This window comes from Oncorhynchus nerka, linkage group LG26 (assembly GCF_034236695.1).
Source record: "Oncorhynchus nerka isolate Pitt River linkage group LG26, Oner_Uvic_2.0, whole genome shotgun sequence".
Lineage (NCBI taxonomy): Eukaryota > Metazoa > Chordata > Actinopteri > Salmoniformes > Salmonidae > Oncorhynchus > Oncorhynchus nerka.
In genome coordinates, this window is record NC_088421.1 from 17,111,393 (window position 1) to 17,135,856 (window position 24,464).

The 24,464-nt window shown below is 41.2% G+C and overlaps 3 protein-coding genes and 1 long non-coding RNA gene across 4 annotated transcripts in view; 3 read left to right on the forward strand and 1 right to left on the reverse strand.

The window, feature by feature from the left end:
- Window positions 1-722: 722 nt before the first annotated feature.
- On the forward strand, window positions 723-4,659 carry LOC115110512 (MICAL-like protein 1). Its single transcript, XM_065010931.1, has 7 exons — window positions 723-734; window positions 1,689-1,832; window positions 1,920-2,033; window positions 2,201-2,325; window positions 2,418-2,965; window positions 3,149-3,191; window positions 3,296-4,659. Exons 1-7 carry the CDS (start codon window positions 723-725, stop codon window positions 3,492-3,494), a joined length of 1,185 nt encoding a protein of 394 aa, XP_064867003.1. The 3' UTR covers window positions 3,495-4,659.
- Window positions 4,660-4,770: 111 nt separating this feature from the next.
- Window positions 4,771-7,373, forward strand: LOC115110513 (DNA-directed RNA polymerases I, II, and III subunit RPABC2). Its single transcript, XM_029636235.2, has 5 exons — window positions 4,771-4,889; window positions 5,153-5,222; window positions 5,506-5,636; window positions 6,389-6,460; window positions 6,579-7,373. Exons 1-5 carry the CDS (start codon window positions 4,870-4,872, stop codon window positions 6,667-6,669), a joined length of 384 nt encoding a protein of 127 aa, XP_029492095.1. The 5' UTR covers window positions 4,771-4,869; the 3' UTR covers window positions 6,670-7,373.
- A 1,955-nt stretch (window positions 7,374-9,328) lies between these two features.
- LOC115110510 (transcription factor Sox-10-like) lies at window positions 9,329-19,906 on the reverse strand. Its single transcript, XM_029636231.2, has 4 exons — window positions 19,770-19,906; window positions 14,682-15,539; window positions 12,635-12,900; window positions 9,329-12,522 (listed from the first exon to the last, which is right to left on the reverse strand). Exons 2-4 carry the CDS (start codon window positions 15,122-15,124, stop codon window positions 11,741-11,743), a joined length of 1,491 nt encoding a protein of 496 aa, XP_029492091.1. The 5' UTR covers window positions 15,125-15,539; window positions 19,770-19,906; the 3' UTR covers window positions 9,329-11,740.
- A 1,860-nt stretch (window positions 19,907-21,766) lies between these two features.
- The window catches only part of LOC115110508 (uncharacterized), a 34,382-nt gene continuing 31,684 nt past the window's right edge, over window positions 21,767-24,464 (forward strand). Inside the window, exon 1 of the long non-coding RNA XR_003860639.2 lies at window positions 21,767-22,101. This is a non-coding gene — a long non-coding RNA (uncharacterized LOC115110508). The remainder of the gene's footprint in view (window positions 22,102-24,464) is intronic.

Consider the following 24,464-nt stretch of genomic DNA (forward strand, 5'->3'; position numbering starts at 1 on the left):
GGCCATCACTGGCACCCAGTCTCCCACATAATCCTACCTCTGTAGCTCTGCCCCAGTCAGTATGTTGTATGTGAGTACATTGTTGATAGTAGGCCTATAGGACGGACGTACAGTCGGACTCAGTTCCTGCCTGTCCTTAGGCTGATCCAGAGCGGCTGGCAAACTCTAATCTGTAGCTGTAGCAGGGACCTGAATCCTGTCACAGTGGATTTGTCTGCCCTGATACATGGAACCACAGCATGGCCTAAGCTCCAAGTTAACTCTTCTTAATCTTCCTCTCTATCTTTTCCTCTCCCCCTCCATTCTTTAATGGAAATGTCTCTAATGTTAAACATGTAAAGTGTGGTGTGCCGCAGGGCAGCTCTCTTGGCCCTGTACTTTTTTCTATTTTTACTAATGATCTGTCACTGGCATTAAACAAAGCCTGTGTGTCTATGTACACGGATAATTGAACCCTTCATGCGTCAGCAACCGCAGCTAGTGAAATCACTGGAACCCTGAACAGAGATTTGCAGTCAGTTTTAGAGTGGTTGGCCAGTAATAAACTAGTCCGGAACATCTCTAAAACTAAGAGCATTGTATCTGGTACAAATCACTCCATAAATTATAGACCTTAGCTGAATCTGATAATGAATAATGTGGTTGTTGAGCAAGTTGAAGGGACTGAATTACGTGGAGTTACCTTGGATTGTAAACTGTCATGGTCAAAACATATTGATTCAATGGTTGCGAAGGTGAGGAGAGGTCTGTCCGCAATAAAGAGATGTTCCACATAGCAAGTCCTGCAGGCTCTAGTTTTATCTTATCTTGATTATTGCCCAGTCATATGGTCAGGTTCTGCAAAGAAGGACCTAGAAGAACTGCAGCTGGCCCAGAACAGAGCAGCACATTTTGCTCTAAACTGTAGACTGGCAGTCTCTCTTGGCTAAAAGAAGAGGAGAGACACTTTCTTGTATTCATAAGAAGCATTGTGTTGAAAATTACAAATTGTTTACATAGTTGACTTACACACACACTTACCCCACCAGACATGCCACCAGGGGTCTTTTCACAGTCCCCAAATCCATAACAAATTCAAGAATATGTACAGTATTATATAGTGCCACGATTGCATGGAACTCCCTTCCATCACAGATTGTTCAAGTGAACAGCAAACCTGTTTTTAAAAAACAACAACAGATAAAGCAACACCTCACGACACAACGCCTCTCCTCTATTTGACTTAGATATTGTGTATGTATTGTTATGTAGGCTGTGTGTGACTTTATACATTTATGTAGTTCTGTCCTTGAGCTGTTCTTGTCTATTAATGTTCTGTATTGTATAATATTTAATGTTTTGTGTGGACCCCAGGAAGATAGCAGCAGCTAATGGGGATCCTAATAAAATACCCAATCCCCTCTTCATTACATCCCAATGTTGTTGGTCAAATTATTATTAAGGGGTCTGTGATGGCCCATCATTTGTATCACATAGTACTATTCTGATTTTGCTCCAGAGACTTCAACTCCCTCTCCAAAGATAATGTTTATGAAAACAACCATCTGGTGAGTTTTACATAATTATGTTTTACATGCATGCATGCATAACTGTCTCAATGCACGTTTATGTTCATACATTGCACTACATCTGTTTATATTGTCCTAACTGTCTGGCATTTTTCATTATTGATCCCTGTCTCCTACCAGGCATTTGAGGTCGCACAGTCAAAGCTGGGCATCCCTGCATTGCTGGATGCTAAGGACATGGTGTCCACAGAGGTGCCAGACCGGCTAAGTGCCATCACTTACCTCTCCCATTACCACCACTGCTTCAACAAGAAGTCTCATGGTGTGTGGCTAAATGGTGTCATAGTCAAATTGGGAAAACAGCACATGGTTGGTTCCACCTGTGTTTGTCAAATGTGTGTGTATTCAAAGTGTTCATTTTTACTAAGCAGCCGGTCCAGCCAGTTTGAAGACGCCATATGTCGCAGATGCTCCAGTCACTCCCAGACACAACCTGACTCTCTTGGAGGTTTGCAGCCCGCCAAGGTAATGTAATAAAGTTGTTATGAAGCCATTTTTATTTGAATTTTGTATAATTTTTTTATTACTTAATCTCAATTCAAAGTTATTTATCTCAATTTCCTCTTTCATCCCAAATTCTCACATTTCTTCCTCTTTACTGTCGCCATTGGCTGACCTCCCCTGCTCAACAGTCAAGGACAGAGGAGCGATCCAACAGTGGCAGGCCATGCAGCGTTTGTGCCTCCTGCATGAAGCACGTCCACCTGGTGCAGAGACATCTCACTGAGGGGAAACTCTACCACCGCAGCTGCTTCAGGTAACACCACTGCAACGCTAGCTTATCCTTATCTGCAGACAGTGAAATATAATCTGTGATTTGTCTCTCATGTCATCCTGTGTTTCTTTCAGATGCAGTGTGTGCAGCAGCACTCTCTTACCAGGGTCTTACAAAGAGGGGAGTGAAGTTGGCTCCTTGGTCTGCACCCACCACTTGACAGCCAGTCAAAATGCCCACCCCGACTACAGTAAACAAACTGGATCATTAGAGAATCTGCCCAAATTAGATGAGCAGGAGGTGACACTATCTCAGGGTGGATTTACAGACAACCCTGATCTCTCTGATTTTATTAGAAAAACAGACTCAGGTGAGACAGTTATTTCTGGAAGAGGAGAGACAGAGACAGAGGGAGGTGAGAGAAAGACAAGGCATGACACACTTAAGAAGCCAAGGCCACCCTGTCCTCCAAAGTCCACTGTAGAAGAGGGAAAGCTTGAAGAAGCAGGGACACGGCCCATTCAGACAACAGAAACTGTCACTGTAACACCAGACAGCGGTTCGGCTTCTGCAAGCCCTGGACGGCCAGTTCCTGCACCCAGACGAGTGTTAGACTCTACCCCTCCTCGTCCTGCACCCAGAACCCGTCCACCTAAAGCCATGGACAGCCCCCTTGTTTCTGGTGAGTAAGACAAAGCCACCCACTCCAGCTTCTCAATTCTGACCTCACTTTACGACTGTATGAAGAGTATGTCATTGTTATCAAAATATTTCAGTACACTCAATTCTGTGTAGTCTCCCCATCTTCTCCTCATTTCAAACATATCCACTAAATGTTTCTCTGTCCATCTCCCTCTCTCTGCAGGTTACACAGTTGATAATAAAACTTTACCCAATCCTTCTCTGAGGTAAGTTTGACATAACACATTATGTATCAGACATAACACATTATGTAACTTTGAGTAGAATTGTCCAATTAATGGCTATTTATTTCTTTAACTTTTGACATCAGGTTTGGCCAACCCAGTGGGCCCTGTAAACCCAAAGACCCACCGTGGCTGGAGCTTGTCCTGCCAGGGCCCTGGCCAAAGCTTCCCCCTGCCCCGCCCCATAGTATGCCCAAGCCCCACGCTCAGGCTCTATATACCCTCCCTCAGAGGCAGTTGGTACAGAGCGAGAGAACCCCCTCCCAACCCCTTTGGGGAGTTTGAGGATGAGGAGGCTGATGATGATTACACTGGGGAAGAGAACACAATGAGTGGTGCTGAAGGCCAAGCACAGCCCTCAATGGTAACCAGCCAGACATGGTGTGGTACCAGTCAGTTAGCTGAAGCAGCCAGCTCACATTGCCAAGCTCATTTAGAGGACACATCCAGAGAAGTTGACAAGTCTAGTATTGCTGGAGCGGATGACGCAGTAAATTTCCCTGAAATTGCTAATGCACCAAATGTAGAAAGTTTAGCTGAAGCAGGATGCTCACTTCCTGTATCTAATTTAGCAGAAGAACCTTGTTCAATTGATATATCTGAGTCAGCTGATGTTGGTGTGATAGCTAACATTTTCTTATTTTTTTTTCACCTTTATTTAACCAGGTAGGCTAGTTGAGAACAAGTTCTCATTTGCAACTGCGACCTGGCCAAGATAAACTTGTCCAAAGCAGCTAGTTCACTTGGTTTGCCTAATTTGACTGAAGCTAAAACCACAAGTTCATCTTACTTGGCTGAGGCTGCTAGTTCCCTTGGTGTATCTAATCTAGCTGAAGTAGCCAGATCAAGTAGACAATGGACCTGATCGGACAGCTCGGAGCCTCTGCTCTTTTCTGTCCATAGGAAACAATTGTACCTCCCCATTACACTGCACTTTTTGCACAAGATGTGATTGCTCCTGCATTCCGTAAAGCCGTAGTCAGCCTATGATGAGTTGCAGCATAGAATCATTCACTAATGGGATTTATTTTTGCAGTTCAACTTTGGTAAATTATATTTAATAAAACATTGTACTTTGTATGAACAGAATGCATTTGTATGATCAGAATCTTTTGATAATGTTTTAAATGTCATTTTAATGTGTGTGTTTTTTTTAAATGTACCTCCTACACCTGCCTAATGTATATTTCAAGAAAAAAGTCTTTGCTACTCCAGATTGTGGCGATGCTTTCCATTGCCTGTACTGTCTGATTTATTGGGCAAGATCTTTGTGAGATTGAGATTCACACTGTATTCAGATCTTTGTTATTTATGTCTCCCAATGTGGGCATTAACCACTTCTTGATGATAGGTATTTTATCATGCTCAAAACTACATTATACTTTCTAAAAACAAATACACGTTTAGTTAGTATAATACATTTGGAAAAATAAACCTAAATATATATTTTTAACTATATATATATATATTTTTTTTTTTACATATCTCGTTCATGTGTTAAGCCGCTCTGCGGAACTATATAATATGGTGCAGTTGATAGTCTACCAATTAAGTCGACGCACTACGCGACCGGAAGTTGGTTAAACGGTTTATGTCTAGATGTTAACAACAGCGTCTTGAAATTCGCTATAAAAACACTCGTTTAAAAAATAAAGGGAACATGTCCGATAACGAAGGAGAGTAAGTATATAGAATATTGTTATCTACATTTTTTTTAAATTTATTTTTTTATAAGTACAACGATGTATGTCGCATGTCTTTTTAGACTCAACGTAGGGACCTTCCATGTTCTCTGATTTTATGTTAACGTGGTGACCTTTTCGTTTTTCTCCCAGCGAGAACATGAATCATGTTAACCAATCTATCTGGTTAAATTCGCTCACGTTGCCTCAACTCTCCACGTTTTCGTGTATTATTCTTTACTCCTCTTATTACCTCTGCAGTTTTGATGATGGAGACTTTGATGACGCTGAAGAGGATGAGGGATTAGATGACCTGGAAAACGTTGAAGATGTGAGTTTTCTACCTATTTGTTCTTCCTAGTTAGCAAGGTATTAACTCTTAAAGTTAATAGTAAGTGTCATTGTATCTGGACAGATTTAAAGTGTTTTTAGTAATCTCTTGTGATCTGTCATATTCATCTGATGTTTTTTATTTCACTACAGTCAATCCATTACTGTCTGTCACCTATTCAATGTTCAACAATTTCATAAATTCAAACTCAATTTATAAAAATTCTCCCAATCTCTTCCTCTGCTCTCTCTGTCTGTTTCTTGTTGTCCTGACCTGTTACTAGGAGGACCAAGAGAATGTGAAGATCCTGCCTGCAGGGGAGGGGTCACAGGCCAACCAGAAGAGGATCACAACCCAATACATGACCAAATATGAAAGGGCCAGGGTGCTGGGGACACGCGCCCTGCAGATAGCGTGAGTACACCTCAGCAGTGTTGCAATATGCTAGGAAAGTGAAACCTCTGCTTCTTTCTAGAAATGTCTTTCTGCCCTTGACTCCCTGTGAATACGGTCTATTAAAAAGAGCCCGTGTCAAGCCTCTCAGCTGAGAGCTAGTAACCATCTATGGGTTTCTCAAATGAACATTTTGGAAGTGAATTAAAATACGATATGGAGATGACCTTTAACTCTTACATGGCTGTAATGCATATGTATGATTCCACCCATGTCTTGCCTTTACTCAAGACAGTCATTTGTCTAAAGGTGAATATCAATATTGAAACAGAGAAACTAGGACTCAACTAGCTAAAAAAAACTACCGTAATACACATGACAACTGACTGTGTTCTAAATGATCAAATACGAACATAAAGCTAGCTGTTTTGGTACAGAATTACAACAAAACTTTCCAAAACCAACGTGAATCACAACTTTGAAGGAGCTTGGTGCCTACAGCATGGCTGACAAGATGTACAACAAAGGGACAAAATGACAGCAGTGGACACGGAAGATAAATCTCCTCCCACGTGGATGCCATGTTCCCAGCATATTACAACAGATGTTTAATTTTGCCACTACTACAGGTACCACTCACCTTGTGCTCTTGCCATATTCTCTACCTCGGGTGTCAACTGCAGGTTTAGGTGGTGACCGGTAATCTGCTGAGTATGTGGAGGAATGTATAGTCTGTCATGTTGTCACTATTCATAACTTTCTCTGTGATATAGGATGTGTGCCCCAGTCATGGTGGAGCTGGAGGGAGAGACAGACCCTCTGCAAATTGCCATGAAAGAGCTAAAGTAAGCTATGCTTAATCTTGTTTTTTTTCTAGTTCATGATGGAAGGAGTCTATACAGTTTGATACTTGGAGAGTGCCTGTTACTCTTCAGTATATGATTGAGTGTGTGACCGTTACAGGTGCAGGAAGATCCCCATCATCATCCGGCGGTACCTTCCTGATGGCAGTTATGAAGATTGGGGCTGTGACGAGCTCATCATCACAGACTGAGCCAGACCAAACCGGACTGGCAGAGGCAGGGCCAGACCACCTCGCAACCCACTAGGCTGGTGTGAGTGCAAACTTTTGTTCCAGAAAGCATTAACACACCTTATTTAACTAGTCGGGGTCTATTTAAGACTATGATTCATTGATTAGTCAAATCTTGTGTGTTACTGCTTGGCTGGAACAAATGCCTGCATACATACTGGTCCTTTGCTATAACCTCACCTGCACTGGGCCAACCAGCTCTACAGGCAACCTGCAGAGTGAAGTCTTCAATTAATAAGACTTTTTACATTTTAGGCCTGTGACTCCTCCCACTGTATCTCCATTTATTTAGAAAGCATTGAAGCATGTACACTCTATGAAGTGAAAGTAGGGCTTCTAAAAGCTATGTGCTGTAATTACAGCTGTTATTCATAAGGGAGAATTGTAACTCATGTCTGCATTTACATTGTGTTAGGAACATTTTTAATTGTGATAATGAATAGTTTTATGACGGGGAAGAGCAGTTGTTGTGAAAGAGCTCTGTTTTATTGTTGTGATTAAATTGTTTTGTAAGAAAGTACTTTTTGTATTTTTCTTACCAACACAATTGACTTATTGCAATGCAGGTCTCTGACTGTTTTTATAAGGTTTAAAGCAAAAAAAGTATTTGGAATTTTTTCATGCAGTGTTAATTGCAAAACATCTAATTAAATATCTGCTACAGATGGTGCAACTCACAAATTAATTTGAGTGAATAGCTTGCTGAAACAATTTCAACTATGCTCTGAGCAAAATGTCTTTAAATAATCCTCCCAAAGAACTGAGATTTCTAAGAGATCTGTGTTGATATCTCAGAAATATGACATAATATGTTTTTCTTGGAGGCTGGCTGAAGTACTGAGTCACACTGACATGACCCAAACACAATTATAGACTGAAGGCTTGTGTGTTGCGCTGGGTTTTACTGTATCAGTTGTCTTTTACTCTGTACTGTACAAAGCTCTTGCACCTAAATCTTCTGAGTTGTACAGATAAAACACCTATCCAACCCAACACCCCAAATCGCATGTTTTCACAACAGTCAGTGTTCTTTCTCCAGTTTGAGTTCCACAGTCAAACAACTCTTTTATATTATTGTGAAAGTTGTACCCATACCTCCCAATGATGGACAGATACTGACATGGCTCTCACCCTCTTACTTGTTCTATCTGCACACACTCAAACACACAAGCACAGTCAGTTCATTGTTTTAGTTGAAATGGTTTGTTACTGAGGTAACGATCCCTACCCAAGTTTGGGACAGGGACCCTTGCCCAATTAGCAGATTTGGGTGTAAAGGGGCCATGACACCCCAGTCTAGTTTTACTCTAGTCCTTACAGTGGGCCGACATTCTCCTACAGGCCGAAATGAGTAGAAAGAAAGCTGTTGGAAAGAGGATGAGGGATATTCCCAGGTCAAGCAGGAAGAAAATAGATCTTTGCCTTGGTCAACCAGGGCCGTGCAGTTTCTGGCCTGTGACGCTTTTGATAGGAAACCATTTCATTTTAGCCTTGTTCAACCATCCACATTTAATTAACTTATATTTAGTGATTTAAGAGGTCCACAATGGGGAATGGCATTGGCGGGATCTTTTTTTTTGCTTGTCTTTTTGGGTCTCAGTGAATTTGGAAGACTCCCTGCCTGAGGATGGCACAGCATATGGGAAACAAGATCTTCACATGACCATTTCCTCAACCACAGAAAAGGGTGCATCGCTAGGGTAGATGCACTCTGGTGATGGCGTACGTGCATAATGTCTGGCCTGGGCCTACACTTACCTAACACCCTCCTGTGTTCTCTTGTCCCCCCATTCACCTCTGTTTGGAGATTTCTGTCCATTTTTATACCCATTCCACGAAACGACAACATTTGAATATCCTGCAGCCTCCCTCTTTTCCTCCATCATACAAGCATTTTGCCCACATCTCTCTCTCTCTCTCTCCAGTTTTGGAATGTTTTAATCCCATTACAGTCCCAACCTGAGCAGGCAGGGGAGTGTGGGGGTGCAGAGACTGTGCAGCCAGTATGAGAGTCCCTTTGTATCCCAGCGAGCTACAGGCCAGGCAGTTATGGGTATGGCTCCCTCATTGCCCCGTTTCCCTCCACTCACTGCTTCCTCTCAATGGCTCTCTTTGTCTTACCAAAGTATCACACAGCCGATTAAATAGAGGGAATTAGAGTCAGGCTTAACCCACAACACACAATCACACACAAGCATGGACATAGGCATACACACACATGATTTAAACTGCTGAAGTGCGTGTAGTGGGACCGGTCAGAGCAGTGGACCATAGTGGGGTTCAGTGTTGTCTGTATGGTGCTGTGTAGCCTGTGCAAAGAACAGCAATATCCAGCAAAAGGGTTCTGTGCCTAGAGCTCATGGATGAGGGCTGCCATGGTTTTCAATATTCTGTAATCATACTCAGCCTAACTGAATTAGCCATGATCCATTCACTGAAATTGCTTTTGTTAAGTGTATGAAACAATGATTGAGTTACTCCAAGCGGTGCATAACTGCTGTTGTTAAATAATTCACTTTGGCAAGTAGCATTTATGGTATATTGGAATTCACTGTTTGTTGTCCAATGGCATCTTACCTTTCTCAGGGTAGCCGGTATAAAAACATTAGTGGAGACAGACTTTTACAAAAGCAGAAAGAATACAGTTTTATTTAGTGTGAGAGGAATTCATTAGTCATCATGTCGCTAAGGTCTTGTTTCCGCTAGTATTTACAGGTTGTTTTGTTCTGCTGGCAACACTTACTGAGAAACACTTACTGAGAAAACACCAAAACAACAATAACAGTCAAAAGTTTTCAACACAGTGAAGAAAACCTGTTAACAGCGCAGAAAAACATACCAGCAAATATAAATAATAATTGTAATATTCATAAGAACAAGCAATTCCTAAAGCAAGATGTAGGATTTAAAATGAAATGTCATGTGCTTCTTACACTCAAGACATAATGTACAAAAATGGCCCAAAAGTAGTTCTGGGCCAAAAGGAAGCACTACCATTATTTAAAATAATATCATTGAAATCACATATATTAGAATAAAGTAAACATACAAGGTATTATTTCACATTACAACATGAAGGGGCATCCAACTTTAACTACAGGTACTGTTATTTTGGGGTTGTCTCTTGGTACCTCTCTTTAGAAAATAACCCTTTGGATTGTTGCTATTCTGTTGCAAACAAGGGGTTAGTATTTCATGACATAAAGGCCAGTTTGAGATCTTACCCTCTGTAGACTCGAGAACTCATTCACACATGCTGTTAATCACTCAATCTCAGGCAACTGTGTTTCTGTGATGGCATTTCAGAAAAGCCATAAACAGGTAGCAAAAATGTTACAACTATCTACAAATCTAACATTTTACACTGAATATGGTACACTGAGTGTACAAAACATTAGGAACACCTTCCTAATATTAAGTTGCAGCCCCTTTTGCCCTCAGAACAGCCTCAATTCATCAGGGCATGGACTACAAGGTGTCAAGCATTCCACAGGGATGCTGGCCCATGATGACTCCAATGATTCCAGCAGTTGTGTCAAGTTGGCTGGATGTCCTTTGGATGGTGGACCATTCATGATACACACGGGAAACTGAAACTGTTGAGCATGAAAAACCCAGCAGCGTTGCAGTTCTTCACACATTCAAACCAGGACGCCTGGCACCTAGTACCATACCCCGTTCAAAGGCACTTTAATATTTTTTCTTGCCCATTCACCCTCTGAATGGTACACAGCCCATGTCTCAATTGTCTCAAGGCTTAAAAATCCTTCTTAAGCCTGTCTCCTACCCTTCATCTACACTGATTGAAGTGTATTTAACAGGTGACATCAATAAGGGATCATTGCTTTCACCTGGTCAGTCTATGTCATGGAAAGAGCAGGTGTTCCTACTGTTTTGTACACTCAGTGTATAGACACATTTTGAATGTCAAACAATGAAGACAAATGTGAGGGCAGTGGTGCAGACTTTCAGTGTAGTGATGGCAAAACATTGGCAATATAATGACATTAATAGTAACGATTATAACAATGAAAATAATGTATTATGTCTACTGAAGATACATACTTAATGACCTCAATTTTGGTTAATAGAAGATGATTATATCAAATCATTATTTAGTATTGTCTTCTTATTCGCTATTCAGTTTTGAAATTTTCTGTGTTAAAGAGACAATGCTGAATCAACATAATAGTCAGTGCCATGGGGAAAAAAATATTGAGGTTGATAAATCAATATAGTGTTGAGGGTATGTCACCAAAGAGCTGTAATCAGGTCAGAAAAAAATGTGTTGTAATTAATTCAACATCAATGTAGTACTGTAATACAGTGTCATACAGAGGGAAACAACTTAAATAATATTTTTCTCTTTCTTTAAAGTTTTGGTTTCAAAACTTTGGTCATTTTAATTTATAAAACATTTGTAGAAACATATTTTCTGGACTGTATGCCCTTTGTTATAGTTTTACAGTATCTTCCAATTACAACATAGGCAACTTATACGCGCATTCTGTATGTCATTTAGCAGACAAATGTATCCAAAGAGACTTACAGTCATGTGAGCATACATTTTACGTATGCGGTTCAGTCGATACAAGAAATTGTAGGAAATATGCCTCTAGGCCAATCACAGAATATGTCATTGATTATATATTGTATATTGTGTTACATCATGTAATTCATCTGTTTTAAACATGCCTGAGATGTAGATGGATGGGCTAGCACTGGCACTCTGTACTGTTGACATCTTTACATCATAAAACCATTTCAACGATAAGCCTCTAGATTTGAATACGGATTTGATTTATTCTCTTATCCAACCCTCCGAGTACTCAACATTGAAGTTATACACCACACGTTACCCCATAAAATCATCTGATTTCCATTCCTCCTTGGACCCTACAGGCCTTCCTGCATCTGGGCCAGACCAGAAGGGGATTCCATCGCCCCACTGCCTCCAACCCAGGTCTCCTCCGCTCTGTGGGTCTGCCGTTGGGGCCAAATCTGCACCAGAGCCCTCTGCTCCCGGTCTTTGTCAGGGCCGCGACAGGGTGGTGTAGACCGGCTGCTCCCAGTGCGTGGGGCTGTGTGACTGTGGCATGCTGGACGGGTCAGTGATGGCTGTGTACAGGGGCCTCTGCGTGGGCCCCATGTAGGAGAAGGCAGAGTACAGCCCTGAGGCCTGGCTGGAGTGGGCGTAGTAGGATCCCGAGGCCTGGTGGTCAGCATACTCTGCAAACTGGGCCCTGGAGGCCAGCGAGGGGAAAGCAGAGCTATAGTGGGGCAGGCTGAGGGGAGTGTAGGTGACATGGGAACCCCCTGAGGATGCTTCAGCAAAGTGACCCCCCGAGCCGGCCTCACTCTTAATCTGGGCCTTGGAGGGGTCGGAGCCCAGAGGTGAGGCATGATGCTGCTGGTGCTGCTTGGATAGCCACGCTGCAGAGTGTCCACTGGCCACGGCCAGGGCAGAGGAGATACCGTAGGCATAGGGAGATGCAGAGGACCCTGCTGCTGCCGCAGACCCAGCACTCTGTCCAATCCCCGGGTGCCCATTGGGGGGCAGGTACTGGTCAAACTCGTTCACATCAAAGGGCTCCATGTTGGCCATCACCTCGTGGCTGATCTCACCGATGTCCACGTTTCCGAAATCAATGTGTGGTTTGCCTGACCCTGATCCAGAGCCACCCTCCGCTCCTACCCCCATTCCCCCACGGGAGCCCCCTGCTCCACCGCCCTCCCGCTTCCCATCGCCCGACTTCCCAGACTGGAGCTCCGTCTTGGGGGTGGTGGGTGGTGTAGGAGGGCTGTGGCTCTGGCCTGTGGGGAGACACAAAGCAGAGTTATTGTCAGCCTGGCTTGTGGTATATTATTTAGAATGGGGATGTGTGACAAACTGCATCGATAGGGCTGGTCAGACTCTGTGGCATACCTGCAGTGTGTGGGTGGTGTCCATCAGCCAGAGGAGACCCCGCCCCCCTAACGTGGGCAGCCACGTCCAGGTGGAGGCTCTTGTAGTGCGATTGGCTGTGGCTGACTTCACCCTCAGAGTGGCCGTCAGCTTCAGAGCCGGAGCCGGGTTTGCCATTCTTTCGGCGGCGTGGCTGGTACTTGTACTCCGGGTAGTCCTTCTTGTGCTGCTTCCTCAGCCTCTCCGCCTCCTCGATGAAAGGCTTCTTATCACTCTCATTCAAGAGCCTATGAGGGAGAAAATCGTTTTTGAAATAACAATGATAGAACATTTTAATTTCAGTAAGGAGGAACTTAAAGTTTGCAGGTTAGCCTAGTGGTTAGAGCGTTGGACTAGTAACCGGAAGGTTGCAAGGTCAAACCCCCGAGCTGACAAGATACAAATCTGTCGTTCTGCCCCTGAACAGGCAGTTAACCCACTGTTCCTAGGCCGTCATTGAAAATAAGAATTTGTTCTTAACTGACTTGCCTAGTTAAATAAAGGTAAAATAAAAAAAATTAAAAAGTAGAGGTGTTTTGTGCTGCTGATTTGATGCATGTGTCAAACTCTAATGCAGTAAGCCATTCTGTTTGAATGAGGAAATTACAGTAGTCTGAGAACATTTAACAGCATGTATTTTGATAACATGATGACCGTTATGTGTGTGTTAAGATAACAGTGACACAGTGCTGGTTCCTTTGACACCTCCACATCCCAGAGGTCAATAACCCTGGCCAACTCCAATAGAAGAAGAATGACATTTTATTTACCAGGTGGTCTGTGTCAACTAGGACACATCACCTTTTATATTCAATCTACTAAGTATTCTAGTATTTTACTTTTTTTTTTTTTATGTCTAACTGGTGTAATGGCAACACACTCATACGAAATTATGCTATTCTCCTTGATTAGCATTAAAACATTTTTAGAAAACAACAATTGACAATATTTCTACTGTGGAGATTATTTCTACCGTCAGTTTTGCCTCTGAAACATTCATTTGATTTTCATCTCGTTCTAAATCGGATCCGCCATCTGCACAGCTGCATCAGAAACCCTGCCCACACCAGGGGATTTTCGGCTGGACTGTAATGAAATGAAGACACAGGCTAAAGATGCATCCTGTGCACGTAACATAAATCCATATTACTGATGGTGGAGTCAGGGGGACTGGCATGAGAAAACACTGACCTTTGAGACTCCCAGTTCAGCATGTTTCTTGGCCAATTATACAATCAAGCGCAGGCTCAAGGTCAAGTCTTTATCTAATTAATGTTGCCTCCTTACAAGGTTAATGAATTAGCCTCTCTGGGCCTTCCCATCAGCACGCACTTGTCTGACCTAGCAACAGTCCTCCGTGTTTTATCTGTGTTTTAAAGGCTGACTGAACTAACCATTCAACCCGTTGACCAGTAAAATCTTGGATATGTTTTTACATAGTAGGTTCTTTAATATGGCACTCTCAATTACAAATGACAGGGCTGTAAAAAGTGTATATCTGACATAATGGTCTATGCTTTAAAATATATAGATGAGGGGATTACAAAAACCTCAGTGATTCCCACTGCAGCCATCTCCCTCCTAAACCACCATGAATTAAGTGGGTTATGAAATTGGGCATATCCAGTCACTATAATGTGAATACAAAAAAACACAGAACTACATGTTTTTTGTTTTCTGTAGGCTACATAATCAACATAATTACTATTATTTTTAATTAGGTTGTAGGGCTTTTACAAGCTTTATTCTGAGCTGGTAGAATATTATTTGAACATATCTCAGCTAATTTGATTGAGAAACTCATTGTTGTAAAGAAGGGAACCTGCCTTGAAAAATCTCAAATCTATGACTTTTTAAATTGTTTTTATGTTTTATGGGTCCATAATTCAAGTCTACTGTAGCATGAGGTGTCCTTTGAACTTTTGACCCAGAATGTTGTGACTAAGAACGCATTTGAACTTGTGTAACCCTGGATGTTTATTGTTGTTTACCAAAGCGGACCGACGCTGTAATAAACGCTTTCCCTTACCTCCATAGTTTCCCGAGGGTTTTGCTGAGCTCCGCGTTGTGGAGGTGGGGATACTGGTCTGCCAGTTTTCTCCGTGCGGCCTGTGCCCACACCATGAAGGCGTTCATAGGCCTTTTCACGTGCGGCTTGCTTTTGCTGCTGGAGTTTACACGCACAGGCATTGGCACGAGAGTCCAGTCGTAGCCGTTCAGCACCTGGCTCACTGCCTCGCGGATACCAATAGGAAAGCGATCGTCGTCTTCATCGGACTTGATGGAAATCCCGCCAGCTACATCGGATAGGGCGTCGTCGCCGATCCCTGGCAGCTGGGGCTGCGGACCGGACAGGGGGGAGTCTCCTCCGCCTGCTGCACTGGAGGAGTGACCCGGTGACAAGGAGTGACCGTCGTCCGAGACCCCCGGACTCATTTCTAACTCAGATAAACTCTGCTCCTCTCCCGACATCTTTCCTCTCTTCCAAGAAAGCTTCCTCCCTCAGGTGGGTAACAGAACGTGCACAGAGTGTAGTTTCTTGGCCTATGGGTGTTCAACGACTAATCCTAGGCCTATCCCTATGTCTGAACTAATGAAGAAGTTCACCCTTTCTCAGGAATATAAACTCTGCCTGTTTAAAACGAAAGGATTGCTTCTGTCACTCGAGGTCTCCTTTATATAAACTCCCAGTCAGTCTCAACTCTCAGTCTACGTTCTAAAATTCTGTTTGGATTCCTCATCAAAGTTCTTTCCATCCGTGTTGCTGGTATCTTACGCTGAGCGCGTATTGTGGATCCCAGTTTACCTGTTGATTCCCACCTCTTGCTCCAGTAGAACAGTGTCTTCTCCCTTGCAGTCTTTGAAATTGTAGTCCTTTATCTAAATACTGCAAAGGACATAAAGTAGAGTATGTATTAGAAAACAATACCCTAGTGAGTGAAATATAGAACATATTATTAAACTGGGTGGTTCGAGCCCTGAATGCTGATTGGCTGACAGCCTTGATATATCAGACCATATACCACCACAGGTATGACAAAACATGTATTTGTACTGCTCTAATTACATTGTAACCAGTTTATAATAGCAATAAGGCACCTCTGGGTTTGTGGTACATTGTTTGCTCAGAATACTTTCATTTAATTAGCATATAAAGGATGTAATAACAATTATTCGGAATTAGGATATAGAAGTGAATCTGAAGCCCATACAGTTAGTGCAGACGGTCTGTTATTCTAGCCCAGGCCTCGAATCCTGCTAACAAGCTACTGTTTAAGGTTTGGCACTTATTGCAAGCTCCCCAGAGAAAGTGTTGGAATAATATGAGCCCGCACCAGCACAGGGCTTCGATTTATACCTCGGAGCTCTTAGATAAACACGGGCTGGCGCTGGAAATATAAATCGCGTGGGTACGTGTGTATGCGCGTGTGTGAATTGGACACTGTCTGTTTGAAAAAAGTATAGGCTATGTGTCTGTATGCGACCTATTGGGGTCAAATGTGTAGTTTTGTCCATAGAATAAACGCCCGCCTGTGTAGGCCAACACGACCTTGAGGTTTTGATTAAGCGAACTTGTGAACTGTAATAACAAACTATAGGCTGTGTGTTTTGGAATTGATTTAATCGTTGAATCAGTCATATTGTAGAAGTTAAATTCATAATGCTTGTCTCTCTAGTGCCCAATTGATCCTTTGTAACATTTGGATGCCAATGACATACTGGTAGTGAATTATCAGAGCATTGGCGGGACTGTGCCATCTCATCTTGTACCTCAACCACGTCCTGTTGTGCACCTGGTGGTCACAATTACCCCCCCAATCCTTTCTGTACGCCGATTTGTTATCCTGTCCACGCACATAGCTGTTGCCCCCATGATAGTGTTACTGTTACATTGGTCAGTAGGGAGAAGAGCATGGGGTGTGGTGATGATGCTTCCTTTGCCACGGCCCAAATGTGTTTAATTACAGCCGTATTAGGCCTAATGGATCGCATTGCAACGCCGTGATCTTGCAAAGAGATTTGACCGGTGCGTTTTAGTCAATAAGGTTTTGACTAATACCAAAATGCAGGTTAGACGTCGCCTTTCGTGGCTCTCATCCAGCAATAGCGCGCCTACTAGTATTTTCTCGAATAGTTGGACCATATGTCTGTTTCGTTGAAGCTTATTAACACGTCTCTGGCACGGATGTTAATCTGAATAGGCCTATGTCGGTATGGGTAACTGCGCTCGCAACAAACGATCTCCAATTGCGCGTCTGCATAAGAGGCTATGGGCCTACTTTTCATATGACAGGAGGACACTCACACAGGCTACTTAGAATAAAATATTGAAGCTTTATACACTATTTATACAAAAGTATGAGGACACCCCATCAATTTAGTGGATTCGCTATTTTAGCCACACCTGTTGCTGACAGGTGTATACAATCGAGCACAACAGCCATGCAATCTCCATAGACAAACACTGGCAGTAGAATGGCCTTACTGAAGATCTCAGTGACTTTCAACGCGGCACCTTCGTCGGATGCCACCTTTCCAACAAGTCAGTTCCTCAAATGTCTGCTCTGCCAGCTCGATCAACTGTAAGTGCTGTTATTGTGAAATTGAATCATATAGGAGCAACAACGGCTCATTCGTGAAGTAGTAGTAGGCCACACAAGCTCTCAGAACGGGTAAAAATGGTTTGTCCTTAGTTGCAACACTCACTACAGGGTTCTAAACTGCCTCATGAAGCAATGTCAGCACAAGGACTGTTTGTTGGGAGCTTCATGAAATGGGTTTCCATGTCCGAGCAGCCACACACAAGCCTAAGATCACCATGCACAATGCCAAGCATAGACTGGAGTGGTGTAAAGATCGCCGCCATTGGACTCTGGAGCAGTGGAAAGGTGTTCTCTGGAGTGATGAATCACGCTTCACCATTTGGCAGCCCAATGGACTGGGTTTGGAAGATGCCCGAATGCAAAGTGACAACTGTAAAGTTTGGTGGATGAGGAATAATGGTCTGGGGCTGTTTTTCATGATTCGGGCTCCTTATTTACAGTGAAGGGACATCTTAACACTACAGCATACAATGACATTCTAGACGATTCTATGCTTCCAACTTTGTGGCAACAGTTTGGGGAAGTCCCTTTCCTGTTTCAGCATGACAATGCCCCTGTGCACAAAGCGAGGTCCATACAGAAATGGTTTGTCGAGATCAGTGTGGAAGAAATTGATTGACCTGCACAGAGCCCTGACCTCAACCCCATCGAACACCTTTGGGATGAATTGGAACTACGACTGCGAGCCAGGCTGAATGGAAGCAAGTCCCCGCAGCAATGTTCAAACATCTAGTGGAAAGCCTTCCTGGAAGAATGGAGGCTGTTATTGCAGCAAAGGGGGGACCAACTCCATATTAATGCCCATGGTTTTGAAATTAGATGTTCGAAGAGCGGGTGTCCACATACTTTTGGTCATGTAGTGTATGTATAGGCTAAGAACGGGTTTGTAATGGACATATAAGGCGACAATAATTGATGACAACTCCGGTCTTGGTGCGCTCGCCCATTCGAGTTGGTTGCAGCCAGAACAGAGTTCCTATGTGATTCAATATTGACCATTTCTTTCAATTAGCAATTGTTTTTACAAAGAAATTATTTTCACCAGGTTGTCCTTCAGATTAGTTCAGAACTATGAAAGACACACAGTTTGTCTGTCCTGTGATTATTAAAGCAGGAGTTAAATGCCAATTTTTGCTCGTCCACATTGAAAACTCGTATCTAATTTATTGTCAATATAGGCTCTACTGTATATATATATTATGTAGCCTACAGTATATTGATTGTTCTCAACATTCCTCTTAAATGTGTGTTTATGATGTCTAACTTTCCATCAGTTAGACTTTTTCTATAGCAACCGTCATTAATTTACATGAAAGAAGTGGACTCCAAAGCCCTTCTTATCGCTTGACCTAACAATACATTTCCCTTCATTTACGAAAATATTTTCCCATGATTGATGCTGTAGTCTCTTTCCCTTAGTTAGTTGTAAACGTGTTCATTTATTATAATAAAATAAAAAACGTTAACATATCCAGAAATGTGGCATAGCCTATCTGAATCTGCGATTTTTAAAATTCCAAAACAATTGTCTCTAAACAATTGAATAAAACGTGACAATTCTATGACCTATTTGAGTTTTATCGTGAATTTGGCCTTCGAGTTTGTGTTCTGATGCAGGTCTAGAATATTGTATGCATTGAACAGGTTGTTGGCACGAACCACTGATCAGAGATGACGAGAACTTGTTCTCAACTTGCTTACCTGGTTAAATAAAGGTGAAATAAATAAAAATAAATAAAAAAAGAACACGACCAGCTTTTAACGCATTATGAAATGGATGATCTTGTTGACTAACTTTCTCTCAATGAATGAGTATATTAGTCAACCTGTAAATACTCACGAATAAATAGGCATAATACTTGTCAAATGCCTCATATCGTTGAAAATAGTCCCATGCGTCATGAATTTTGGGATAGTCAGTAGATGTAATTAAGGAGTCAAATTTTGCTGTTAATGGGAAAAGTTTCGTTGATTTCAACTTGAACTCGATCGATCTCCTGACGTTATATCTAAAACTATATTTTTCACTGGTCTATAAATAATTGTATCTTCGAAAGGACCGTTTACGACAAGGCACACCTAAACGGAATACATAACTTTGAAGCTGGTTCATAATTGAAATTGTATGTCAGTAGGCCTATTTGTATTAACCTATATAGTCTGTAACATACACTTGCAAAAATATATATATAATATATTGCTGGGATGCGTATTAAACATGTATTTCATATCCTGCTATAACAGAGCAGGCGATGCCCACTTTACACAGCAGGATTATCCATTTTAAATGTAACAATAATAATATGGTAATAGTTCTAATGATAATAACCTAATAATAATAGTCTAATAATTTAAATAAAACAATGATTTAGAAAAGATGCAGGTGTAATACATCATTTCTAACTGCACAATTTAGATGAACTTTATGGCTTGATTATTTGACAAATGAAAGAAAGAGAGAGAGAGAGAGAACAGCAGAGACAGGAAAGTATTTCAAAAGCTAAGCGCCTTACTTCAGTAATGAAAAATGAGGTCGCCCGCTTAGCACGAGAGTCCGTGTGTTCCCGAGTTTCCAAAGTGACGCTCGCGCTCACTCCCTAGCCCCCTCGCTCGCGCTGCCCTTCTATGAATGCCTGCTCTGTGTCGCGCCGGGGCTTAAAGAGCTCCGTTGTGTGAGGAAAAAGAAAAAAGTGGGGGAAAAAGTCTTAAAGGAGCAGCAAACTTAGACGCATGCAACACCGGCAATCAATGTGATTGGTCGATTATTATTTTTGCTCAGTTTCTTGCAGGGTAGGATCAATATTATGCCAATTTTACGCCTACCTGATTGTTTTGGTTAGGTAGGCTACTTATCTATTTCTAGGCTGCAGTGAGATGCTGCATTTGGGTTTGGGTATTTCAGACTTCTCAAAAGCAATATCTAGCCTATGGAAAATCCTTTCTGTTGGGAAAATGTATGTGATATCATCCATATTTGGGGTGTGCTACTTTTTGACCCTCTTGTGGTGATCAGAGTAGGGCAATTCCAATGTGGAACACAAAAATATCCGTTTTCTATGAACATTTGTTAAGATTAAAAACTATAATTCAGTAAGAAATTATGTTTTTCTACGTTGTGATTTTTCAGATCCATGTTATTCTCATACGTCATTATAGCCATTACAGATTGGGTAGCAGATTTTGATTTAATGATTTAATGTGATGGATGATTTATATTATTGATTTGGAATTAGGGATTCCATCTCTAAATGTAGGCATAGCCTAAATATCTATATAATGCTCAAATCATAAAATAGCAATGTTGACTATGATATTTGTCATGTTAAATGTATTGGAGAGGGATATTAGCGGCATGCGCAATCCTTTACTGAGAAATTTTCATTTGCAAAAGCTTATAGGGCCACACCAAAAAGAGACCTTAAAAACATAAGTCATCACTCAATTTCAAATAACCAATGATTTGGGTTTCTGAATCATTCATAAGGCCTGTATTATAAATAGGACTACCGGCTAGCCTTATGTGCATTTACGCATGAGGTACATTGATATTTACCAAACTCCACAATCACCTTGAACGCGTTCCCCTGGATAAATGTTTTCGTCTTATTGTTATTATTATTATAAGCCATATGTTTTTGTAGAAGGAGCGTAGGCCTATTCTCTGATGTTATCAAATGTCATTTATTTTCCTGTTTCTGCATTTCCTGTTGGTGGTGTGAATTTGCATTTGATTTGAATGATAGGCTACATGATGTAGTGTGCCCCACAGGAGCTTGTCCAGCACCCTGTCACTCACATCACTGGATACACGCGTCAACAACTGACTTTGATGTGTCTCTTCTTATCCTGTTTGAAGTGATGTCCGGGGACATCATCTAAATTAGCATCGGGGTCTCAGGAGAACACACTGATGCTTTGTTTTTGCACGCTCATATCAGAGTCCCTCCCTCAGAGTCCCTCTAATTTAGATATCGATTTTACGCACGTTTTACGCACACAAACTAGGCTAAGTGAACAGTTGGCATATAGGCATTTATCTCTTGATATTTTGTGTTATATTAACTTAAATTTCACTGACACTGGTTTGTTGGATAGAGCATCAACGTTGGCCTACAGTAGACTATCCAGTGCAGGCCACTGACTGTCGGAATTCAATATAATTCCAAGGCGAACACTGCGCTACTTCATCCTATGTGTGAGTTTTATAATTGCATCAGTGCGCAGTCACTTAGATACACAGAGCACACATTTAAAACCAAACAGCATTTGGAGAAAATATAGAAAGTAGCGATGGGGGGTATAATGTGTCGAACGCACACAAATACATGCGCTGTTCTTTTCAACAATGACCCCTTGTATTTCCTTCTCCCGACACTACCCCCTCATCCCAAAAAATCACTTATTTGTTCATTATCCATGAATGTTGACTGTGATAAGGGAATCCTAACCATGAGTGAATCTCTCTGTCTGGTTCTCTCTCCCTCTCTCGCCCTTTCATTCCCTCTCTCCTCTTCTCTTTGCGCCCTTTGTTTTATCTCAGGTGAATTGTAATCATGTGATCAAACGAACACCCCCTTCCATTATCCCCTTAAAATGAAAAAATGAGGAACAAAAAACAGTTCTGTGTATATGAAAAGAAAAAGAGAAAAAGACATGTCTCCGTTTAGTGCGTCTCTTTGTCTGGGTCTCAGCAAACGCTCACATATAGGGGAAAATGCTCCAAGATCTCTACTTTGCTTATGGATCTCTGTCGCACTGTCCAGCTCTTGAGAGGGGGAAATTTAAAATGCAACTCCGGTGGACTGGCTGGTCCTTCAGGATTTGTGGCCTGACCGCAACATTGAAGTGAGTTTTTGTGAGTGTGCAGTAAATATTGGGAGAACATCAGGAATTAATGGTGTTTGGGGGTGAAAAGACTAGCCTATTACTGCTCTTTTCATGTCAATATTTAGCCTACATTTTGTAAGGCGTGAATATTTGAGAAATAAGTGTGATTCGTATAATTTCTGAGCCTCAGTGTTTGGTATGTCTATTATGTATTATACGTTTTTTGTTATAAACTAAGGATGTTGTAATGCAAAACGCTCAGAAAGATACACTTCATGTACGTGGTTAGTGTTTCTTTATCGAAATCAATATCCCGTAAGGACCCAGCATTTGTGTGTGATTGTGTTGTGATTTATTAAAGTGATTTAAGAGGGAGAGAAAAGCCAGATGAACATATCTGTGGTCGCATGTGTCGAATCGTTGTTGTTTAAATATTTATTTTAACTGCACCGTCATGACATTACATTTTATGTTCTCCTCTAGGCAAATTATAATCTTTTATCGAAAGAAAAAATGTATTAAATTATGTATTTAACAAAGAATATGCTTCCATGCAATTTGGTTGATTAGCCTAATGTTAAAGTTTAATTTAGCTGGTTTCTTAATTAATTGTGTAAACATTTAGTAGCCTAGACGATTGGTGTAGGTTAATAGAAGGTCGTTGTTCAAAATAACTCGGAATTGTTAGACATGGTTATATCGTTATAATCGATTCTCTTATAACATCAGGTGAACTATTATCAATGCGATTTGTTTTTGTTGGTTTGCTTTTAGGCCTAACAATAAGTAATTTCACCGTTAGGACAAACTCTTATGAAAACTCCGCGTCTAATCCATCTACCAACCTGGCCCCATTACATCATGGCCACCGAATCATCAACCTCATTCCTAATTGGCATACATCACTCTTAACCTCTCCACCTGAACGCTGATGTGTGGTGAGCGTTTTGGAACAAAAATGGTCGCCGTGCATCACCCAGGTTGGTGCCGCACATTGGTGGTGATGGGGTGAGTTTCCCCCTTACTACGTAAAGCAAGTTGAGTACTTCAGTTGGTAGAAAAGCACTATATGAATCCAATCACGTATTATTATTATTATTACAAAAATTGGAGTAAAACAAACGTATATATTATAAGTTATATTCTTCAACAATCAATGGATATATATAATTAATTTACATCCACAAATTTATATATCAACTAAGGAATCTTGCTTTAAATATGTTCAAGGATATGATATGTTATACTTTCTAATTGTAGCCTACATTTACTGAGTTTGTTGTAGGACAAAATGGTCAGACTATTGTTTTTGTTAACGGCAGCAAACGTGACAGAATAAGACGAGAAATACATTTTCCTCAATTTTACATTAGGACTAATTTATCAGAATATTAGAGGAAGCATTGATGTAACGAAAATATATATAAAGTTGTGCAAATGTGGCTTATCAATTTTGGTTGCATACAACGACTAACAGGTAATTTATGTCGAAAGCCTAAATTAGTATCAGATCATTATTAAACCAAATATTCTGGAAAATGTTTTGTCAAAATAACAAAACTTAATGTCAGACACATTTTTTAAATATATATTTTATAACAGAAGCCTAACTCCTTCACCCTCTGACTTCGCTTGTTAATGAATAAATATGCATTTTCTATACGATAAAACAGCGTCCAACTTTGTTGTAAACCTTTTAAAAATGTAAAATGGTGAATATATTTGCTCTGTTTTGTTGTTGTGTCTTTAGAACCAGTATTTGAATATTGTGCTAAACTGTATGTAATGTATTGACGTTTACAGATGTAGAGAAGTAAAAAATAGGGTCAAATTATATAATTATCAATAGAACAAATCGTTAACATGATGGTATTGATGGAAAAAAAATAAGAGGCAAAGGAATAAGAACAGTTGTTAGAATGAGACTTCTCTTACTTATTGAATATTCATTTATTATATGTTGATTCATAATGAGGATTTATTTGCTATTTGTTTATTTAGCTTTGTTAATTTAGAATGGAATATGTCGCAGTATTGGGACATTTTCTACTCACAAACCTTCATCATATCATTTTAAATCACTATCTGAAAGTAGAAACAAATGGACACTACAAACGTTGAACTTAGTGCTTTTACTGTGACTTATGTTGCTAAATGTTTCCTACAAAAGAGAAATGTGGTTCATGTTGAAACCGTCTCTTTAGTTTCTGAGTTTCCCATAAATCCGCTGTGGTGCCAGGGACCTGACATGTGACACTGATGATGCCGTTTGTTGTGCAGCCGTAGACAGTTGTGACGGTAAACAGTTGGAACTCAGGTCTGTGACCAGGGGGGTAAGGGGGTCACCCTCAAAGCAGACTGCTAATGTGGGCCTCATGGTT